Here is an 8,033-nt window from a genome sequence, read left to right on the forward strand (position 1 = left end):
GCGCCGGCCCGCCCCACCACCTGCCGCTCGGCGCGGCCTTCGAGGGACGAGAGGGCGCCGCGCCGTCGCAGCTCATTCTCCCCAGACACCGGCACGCTCGCCTGTTTGCGACGGCGCCCTGATAGTCTTACCCTCACTCCCATCGGGGCACCCGCGAAACGATCTCACGGCACCGCCGCCGACGCATGCGCACGCACGCGCCCGCTCGCAGGCTGTCGGCGGCGGACACCGCCTGCGACCAGCTGGGGGACGAGGCCCTCGTTGCCGCCGCTCCCTGGTTCCACTCAGACCATTTGGTGGGCCCCGGCCCCCTGCCAGGGGCGCCATCGGAAGCGGCGCCCGGCGGGGGCGGCGGCCGGGATGACGGCGTGTGCGACTGGTGCGGCGGCGCTTGCGTCGGCGGTTATGAGGTGGGGCGCGGCGGCCGTGGCGGCGGCGGCGGCGGCGGCGGCGGCGGCGGCGAGGGGGAAGGGGACGTGCCGCGCGGCTGCGCGGCCTGCGGGTGCGCGAGGTACTGCGGCGCCGCGTGCACGCGCGCGGCGGCGCCGCTGCACGCGCGCAACTGCTGGCGCCTGAAGCTGCTGTCTGCCAAGGGCGTGGCGGCGCGGTGGGTGCCCGACCCGGAGCGGCCGGCGTTTGACTATGGTGATGACTTGATCTGATGGCAGCGGCAGCCGGACAGTCAGTGCATGGCAGCCAGGCCGCGGCCTCGGCGGTCGTGTTGGCGCAGGCGACGGCGGGATGCGGAGGTTTGTGACTTTTGCGCGTTCCGCAAGCTGACGTGACTAATGACTTCTTGACTTGACATATGCAGCTCACGTCATAATATCCGTCATGCGGCATTTGGGCGCAGCCAGCGAGCGGCACTCGTGGCCATGCGAATTGCAGCACGGGTGCTTTTGCCTCCAAAAATTGCTGCACTCACCTGCAATTTTTCGAATTGGCGTGCCATGCGCAAGCCACCGGACACGTGACCAAGGGGATGACCAGGCGCGTGCATGGATGACGCTGCGATGCGATCTGGAAACTGGGGCGCGGCTGCAAATGCGGCCGCGCGCGCGCGCGTCCAGCCAGCAGTAGCGCGGCGGATGGCGGTAGGGGCGGCCATTCGGGTGCACATACGGCAATCAGGCCACAACTCCAGGGCAAGGACGTAGGAGTGATATTGCGTTGGGAGCACGCAGCCCTTTGCAGGTTCTAGTGCAAGCTGGGTTGATGAACGGGCCCTTCAAGACTTGAGACACGATTTGTCAACGCTGCGCCAGCACAGGCGGGGCGTGCAATAAGGCGCTGCAGAGAAGCGTCCGCTCTGGTGATAATGCGGGCGCTGCTCTTCATCCGACGCCAGCGCGGCGGCTTTAACGCGTGCACCATCCTATGCAGGCTGCCGCATGCCTGGCCTCACTGGCTAACCGGCACTGCGCACGCAGGCGATGCTGGACGGATAGACGGGTTTTGAAGGCGCCTCGTTTACAAGCGTGCTTGCCAATGCACACCGTGCTGCAACGCAGGGCTTTGCTACGATGTAATAAGCTTGTGGTCATGGCTTCAACGGCGGCCACCAAGTGCAAGTTCTGAGTTCACATACAGTAGCGACAGCGGCGGTGATGATGCCACGGCAGTGTTGATTCCCTTGACTGCGTGTGCCTCGGTTTGAGCCCAGGCCATTGACCTGAATCCTTTGGCCGATGCGCAGGCTCATGAGGTTCTTGATACGGTACATCGCTCTGAGCTCTGTCACATCCCATCTGCCAGGGTCAGATCTGAGCTGCAGCCCCTGATTGATCCTAGGCGCTCGATTGACCCATAAACTAGCATATAAGCCAGTCGCATATAGGAGGGAGAGGGAGTCCTGTGCGAATTGCACAACAAACCTCGTGGCTGACGCGATGCTGGGGCACTCGCAGAGGTTTGGCCAGAAAGTGGAACCACGGGCAGCGCTGCCATGCAGGTTGCCAGGCACCACTCTGCCTAGCAGGTGCTTGCTCGTCGGCGCGCCGCGACGGCATCCGCATCAGCAGCAGCTGCGTGCGCTTGCGCCGGGCCAGCAGCAGCACTCGGCCGCAGCCGGCACCCCTTCACAATGGCATCAGTGGCAGCGGCAGCAGCCCCTCCTGGGCGTCAGCAGCAACGGGCGGAGAGGCGCGGCGGTGCGGGCGGCGGCGCTGCCGGGCGACGGGCCAGCAGCTGCGGGGCCCGGCGACCGGCAACCCGGATTCTTGGCCGGCCTGTACAAGTGAGGGCGCTTGGCTGGGTATTGCCTTGATTGCAAGCTGGGTGCGCCTGCCCCATGCCACACAAGCGGCCGGCACGTACCTTCTGTGTCTGCGACAGCCGTCTGCCAGCAGGCCCGCTGCCCCAGCCCTCTCGGCGCGTGGGGCTGATTGCTGCCCGAACGCGCGCACACTGAAGTAAAGCACGCCCCCACGACACGCGCAACCGCGCCCAACAGGTCCCTCCGCGACTTCGGAATGGGCAAGTCCTCGATCCTAGAGGGCGGGGTCGGGCTGTTCCTGCTGGGTGGCTCCGCCCTCGCAATCGCCCTGGTGATTTGGGCCAAAGGCGTCGCGCTCCGCAAGGCGCTGCCATACAATGCAGTGTTTGAGTTCCCCCTCGCCAGCGGCATCAGCGTGGGCACGCCAGTGCGCATTCGCGGCGTGCAGGTGGGCCGGCCCGCGGCGGGCGCGCGGGAGGGCGAGCGGCCGTCGCATGCGCTCGCGCTTCGCGTCACATGGCCGGCATGGGTCGCGGGGGGCAGGCGCGTGAGCGCAGCCGCCTTCATGGTCCCTGGCCGCGCGGCCAAGTGTGTGAACGCACCTGCATGTGCACGGGCTCATGCAGACGCGCACGCAGCACCATTACGCGAATTGTGACATGCGCGCGTATGTGCACACTCTGCAAGCACACGCACACCCGCGCACACACACCCTGCATCGTGACGCCCCCAGGTCGGCAGCGTGATTGACGTGCGCCCCAGCCTGGACCGTGTTGATGTCCTGGTGGAGGTCAACGACGCAACCAGTGCCATCATACCCAGGAACAGGCACGCCACCCCGCCGCCTGGCTTGCACTCCTGGAGGCAGTGCTTTCACGCCCGATTGCGCAATGTGCTCGCCTTGTACACAGCAGCCGCGGCGTGCGCCACCTCCTGTGCGTCCCAATCTGGCAGTAGCAGCGGCGTGCATGCTCGCAGCGGCTGACTTCCGCCCTCCTTTTCCTCAACCATCTCGTGTGCAGTGTGATCGAGGCCAACCAGAGCGGCCTTATCGCGGAGCCCCTGGTTGACATCACACCGCAGGTGGGGCCAGGCGAATTTTTGAGGCCACGGCCTCGCGGCGCGGTCCACCGCCCTGCAGCCAACGCAGCTGGGGGCCGGAGCGATATGTGCCGGCGCCGCGGCGGCGCGGATCGAGCGCTTGCGTCGCTGCTCCGCATTGCATTTGTCGAGCCATCCGCAATGGGATGTGCTGGCAAAACTCAGCTCCCCAACGCTGTGCTGTCCCTGCCGTCGCCGCCGCCGCAGCTGCCGCTGCCCGTGTTCACGCGCAACCCCCTGGAGCCGGGCTGCGAGGAGGAGGGCGCCATCGTCTGCCACAACGGACACATCAAGGGGCAGCAGGCGCGCGGCGCAGAGGCTTGCTGGCTGCGCTGGCGTGTTCGCATGGTGGCGCGTGATGAGCGTCGCGAGCGAGCTTGATCCCACCGCCTTGGAACCTTGCATTTGCCCGCAGCTCCTGTGGTATGCAGGCCCGGCTTTCATTGCTGGTTTGCAGCCCCCTACCCAGATTGCCAGGCTTGTGCGCCGCGTCTCTCCCCCTGCCCGAAGCCAGCCATCTCATCAAAATGCAATGTGCGGTCGTCCTCATGACTCACCCGCAGGGCGTGGCTCTGGATGACCTGGTGTACATCATGACCCGCATGGCGCGCCAGATGGAGGCTGAGGGGGTGAGCCGCCGCCGCCGCCGGGTGACGCTGCGGCGGCCCGCACTGCCTCTTGAGCAGCCGCGCGCTCGTCTCACCACCACCCCCCCCCCCCTGGCTGAGCATGTGGGGCAACGGGACCAGCTCGGCTTGGCAAATGTACTCCTCTTGTTGTTGGTGAATCAAGGGAAGGGGGATGCTTGCGAAATATTTCCGATGGATTGAGGGTCTTCCGCCCTGGGGCATACCCGTCGGCCCCCCCTCATCCCGACCCCCTCCCTCAGATCGACAAGATCTTCGCGGCAGCCGAGCAGGCGGCGGCGGCGCTGGAGGAGGCGACGCCGCTGCTGGAGGAGGCCACCCACTTGGCGCGGGAGGTCACCCCCCTGCTGCAGGTGTGTGTGTGAGGGGAGGGGTGTAAGGGGACGCAGCAACGAGCAGCCCTGCCGCTGCTACGACAGCGTCTGCAAATCCGTCCACTCTGTACTTCACATTGCTCGACCATGCCTTGAGATGTTGTGGCACTCACGATTACATTGTGTGCGCACTCGTGCACCCGGTGACGAGCTCATCCTGCCCGACTGTATGACCGCGCGCGCGCAGGAGCTGCGGCAGGGCGGGCTGGTCGGAAACCTGGAGCACCTGACAGAGGCGGCGGCGGGCGCGGCGGCAGACATACAGGCGCTGCAGGTGCGGGGGCGGGGCTGGTTTGGAGGTGGGCCGTGGCGTGGACCAATGCATAGCAGCGACTACGCACCTCCAGATGCATCGGTCACTGCGAGCGTCTGGGTGCCGCACTTGCTTCGTGTCGCCCATTTTCATACTTTTTTTGCTGCGCCTGTACCAGACTCCGTGCATCACTTTTGCGCTAATGCCCCTGGCAAGCCCCATCCACGCACCCCTCCCCGTCTAGCCCCAATGGCAACGCCCAAACCCACGCCATGCAATGACATTTCAAACACAACAGGCGGCGGTCCTGACTGACGACAACGTGAAGGCGCTGCGCTCGAGTGTGCAGACGCTGTGCCGCACCCTGGAGCACGTGGAGTCCATATCAGCCGACATGGGCGCCTTCAGCCGCGACGCGGGCGTGCAGCGGAACCTCAAGACGCTGATCCAGGCGCTGTCGCGGATCATAGAGGAGTGACGCGGCGGCGGCGCTGGGCGCGGGGGGCGTGGCGGCGCCGTGGACGGGTGGCGGTTGGAGGGAAGGGGAGGTTGAGAGGGAAGCGTCCCTTGCCCAATCGCCAAGGAGGAGCGTCTGGCCATTTGCAATCGGCAGGCGCCAGGGCGCGCCGCGCCGGTGCACCCCTGCTTCAGGGGGCGCGCCCCGCGAAGGGCAGCAGCACGAGGCAGCTCGCAAACATGCACGGATGGCGTGGTGGCGGGAGCGGAATCAGTGCAGCCTGCGCCCGCGCCTTTGCGCTGGCCCGCCTGACGGCCCTTTGTTTGCAAGCGTGACCACGCTTTGACTTGTCTGTGTGGTATGCGGCAGCTTCGAAGCCTCTGCCGCGTGGGCTTTGTCAGACTTTCAGTTGGATGGGCTAGTCCTGCGGGTGGCTCCAAGACTGTCCCTCCTGAGTGCTGACCTCTATTGTATGCGTCTTCGGGGCAGCGTCCATTTTCTGGTGCTCTATTCCTTTGAGCTGCTGTAAATTAATTGCCTGCGTTTGGTGGCACTACGTTGTACGATGGCTGCGCGCAGCCGGGACCGTTCATATCAGATTGCGGAAGGGGGGAGGCGGCTCAGGCTTGATGCAGCAGGAGTGCCCAGCAACACGTCCCTTCCCCTCTAGGCAAGTCGTTATGTCAAACTTGGTCCTGATAAAAGGTAACCTTCGCCTGCTCTCTTCGGCATGCAACCTGCTGGCAAGGTGTGGCGCGATTACTTGGCTGCAGCAGCCGCTGCTGGTACTACTCGTCATGGCAGCTGCCGAGTTGGCGCGGGGCTTTGACCGCCCCAGCGGCAAGCTCTGGTCTGCATGCAGCTATCAGCGTATCGCACTGTACTTTGCATCACTTCTACATCTATATCCGCACGATCAGCAACTCGTGACAGCACAGAGCCCCGCGCGCAACAACGGGGCGATAGGGCAGCCTAGCTCGCAACAGAGGGCCACAATGTCATCGTCAACATGGCGTGTCATCCAGGAGACGGTGTGTGTCGTCTCTGGCGGGCCTGGAACGCGGGACAGCCCTCTGACCCGCGCCCGCCCTGCGACTGGTGCCGCAGGTGAAGCAGAAGTGGGGCCTCTCGCTGGAACGAAACTTCAGGGCGACCTCAAACTCCCGTAACGAGGCTATGTTTCGGGAGGCGTCCATGTTCGCGGCACACCTGAGGCAGGTGGAGAAAGACCTGACCTCGTGGGAGCGCGACATCGAAGGTGGGATCCATTGCTTGAGATTGAGCGGCCCATGAGTGTGCTCACAGCTTTTTGGGCTTGCCTGCCGCCGTGATTGCGTCACCAGACCGGGAAAGCCGGCCCAGTCTCCCGACTTTGTAATATGTACGTGCTGCTGCCCCCTACCGCTTGTAACACACTGTAGCTAGCTTCACAGACTTCAGGACGATCATGCTGTCGCCGCTGCCGCGTGTGTACGAGGAGGGCCACAACGGGCAGGCTGTGCCCAGCGAGCCGGAGCCATCCATGATCGGCGGCGACGTGCAGGTGGAGCGCCTCACGTCCGCGGCCGCTGAGAGCAAGAAGCGGCTGGATATTGAGGTGCTGCAGCCCATCAAGCAGTGGATGGTGGCTTACAGGACCATCCAGGTGCGTGCGTTTGTGCGGAGGTGCAGTCCTGTCTTGCGTGTGGTGTGTTGAATGATCACCAATTCCGAAGCAGCAGGTGACAGGCAGGAAGGCAGTGCTATGGGGCTATCGCACCAAATTTATTGGCAGGAAGAATAGTGATTGAATAAGGCGGGGCAAGTTGCCAAGTGCACGGGCGTTGAGAAAGTGGCTGGAGCCGGTTGTGGCGAGGATATGGAGCAGCGCTTGCAACAAGCGGCCGCACAAGCAGCGGCGCCGGTGGCGGCATATAGCGGACGCTTGAGGTCTCGCCTTGCTGGCGACCTTGAAGCTGCAAATGGCGTGGACAACGCGTGCCCACAGCTGCCTGCGTCGAGACCCCTCTGATCTTCGGGCGCTATTGCTCTTGATCATCAACGCCCACTTCCGGTCTGTCGCACGGCCCCCAGGAGCGCATGCGGCGCCTGGAGGCTCTGCGCCTGGAGCTGGACTCGCGGCGCCGCACAGTCCTGGAGCTGCAGGGTGCGGACAGGGGCAGGGCGGCTGCTCGATTTTAGGAAGCGATCAGCACGATGAAGAAGAAACAGGGGATCGGCCAGCCTTTCGGCAAACAGTGAATGCTGCGCTGCATCGGGCGCGCTCACGCATGGGTGCGGCCGGCGCCTGCACGCCTGCACTATCTTATCACAATGCCTCTTGTCCGACCGTGTGACTGCGCGGCAAACACACATACGCGCACCGCGCGCTCAGGCCGCTGCGAGCGCATGCGCGCCATGCTGGGCGTGACGCGGGCGAGGGGGGAGATGGAGCTTGAGCTGACGCTGAGGAGGATGCAGCACAAAGAGGACAAGATGCAGCGTGAGCGGGCTGGGGTGATGGGAGTTGGGGTTGGGGGTTGTTTCGAAAGCTCACAAACGGGGTGCGCCACGTGTGTGCGGGTGCGGCACGCGGGGCATGCACGTTGGATGATGTTCGGCTGCATCTGACACGGCTGCACTATGATGAACAACTTCAAGACAATCCCAACTAAACACAACATACACATCAACACACTCACACACACACACACACACAGTGTCACAGTCACACACACACACACCAACGCACGTGCACCTGTACACGCCCACATGCCCGCAGGCACGATGTCTCAGTACCAGGAGATGGAGCAGACCGTGTACAACAGCCTGTTCACGCTCATCAAGGACACCAGCGTGCTCAGGGACTACGCCGCAGCCGCCATCCTCATCGTCAACGTGAGGGCGCGGAGCAGCCCACATCACATACATCACATCACATCACGCTTTCCCAACCAACTCCTCCTGACACCACACCCCCCCCCCCCCCCCCCCCCCCCCCTTTCCC

General features: G+C 64.5%; 4 protein-coding genes across 4 annotated transcripts in view; all 4 read left to right on the top strand.

The window, feature by feature from the left end:
* Window positions 1-185: 185 nt before the first annotated feature.
* On the top strand, window positions 186-662 carry MNEG_2542 (hypothetical protein; the record flags this gene model as incomplete). The annotated part of the gene is made up of 1 exon (XM_014048972.1): window positions 186-662. One exon carries the CDS (start codon window positions 186-188, stop codon window positions 660-662), a length of 477 nt encoding a protein of 158 aa, XP_013904426.1.
* A 1,809-nt stretch (window positions 663-2,471) lies between these two features.
* MNEG_2543 (hypothetical protein) lies at window positions 2,472-3,697 on the top strand (the record flags this gene model as incomplete). Its single annotated transcript, XM_014048973.1, has 4 exons — window positions 2,472-2,663; window positions 2,949-3,082; window positions 3,238-3,298; window positions 3,524-3,697. The coding sequence occupies 4 exons, from the start codon at window positions 2,472-2,474 to the stop codon at window positions 3,695-3,697; spliced, it is 561 nt and encodes a 186-aa protein (XP_013904427.1).
* Window positions 3,698-3,843: 146 nt separating this feature from the next.
* MNEG_2544 (hypothetical protein) lies at window positions 3,844-5,068 on the top strand (the record flags this gene model as incomplete). The annotated part of the gene is made up of 4 exons (XM_014048974.1): window positions 3,844-3,945; window positions 4,206-4,316; window positions 4,525-4,611; window positions 4,889-5,068. The coding sequence occupies 4 exons, from the start codon at window positions 3,844-3,846 to the stop codon at window positions 5,066-5,068; spliced, it is 480 nt and encodes a 159-aa protein (XP_013904428.1).
* Window positions 5,069-6,042: 974 nt separating this feature from the next.
* MNEG_2545 (hypothetical protein) overlaps window positions 6,043-8,033 on the top strand; it is a gene marked incomplete at both ends in the record, with an annotated part of 3,568 nt that continues 1,577 nt past the window's right edge. Inside the window, 6 exons of the mRNA XM_014048975.1 lie at window positions 6,043-6,078; window positions 6,155-6,305; window positions 6,481-6,692; window positions 7,121-7,193; window positions 7,422-7,529; window positions 7,809-7,924. Coding sequence (XP_013904429.1) covers window positions 6,043-6,078; window positions 6,155-6,305; window positions 6,481-6,692; window positions 7,121-7,193; window positions 7,422-7,529; window positions 7,809-7,924 — 696 coding nt within the window. The remainder of the gene's footprint in view (window positions 6,079-6,154; window positions 6,306-6,480; window positions 6,693-7,120; window positions 7,194-7,421; window positions 7,530-7,808; window positions 7,925-8,033) is intronic.

Source organism: Monoraphidium neglectum (genome assembly GCF_000611645.1).
Source record: "Monoraphidium neglectum strain SAG 48.87 unplaced genomic scaffold scaffold00291, whole genome shotgun sequence".
Taxonomy (NCBI): Eukaryota; Viridiplantae; Chlorophyta; class Chlorophyceae; order Sphaeropleales; family Selenastraceae; genus Monoraphidium; species Monoraphidium neglectum.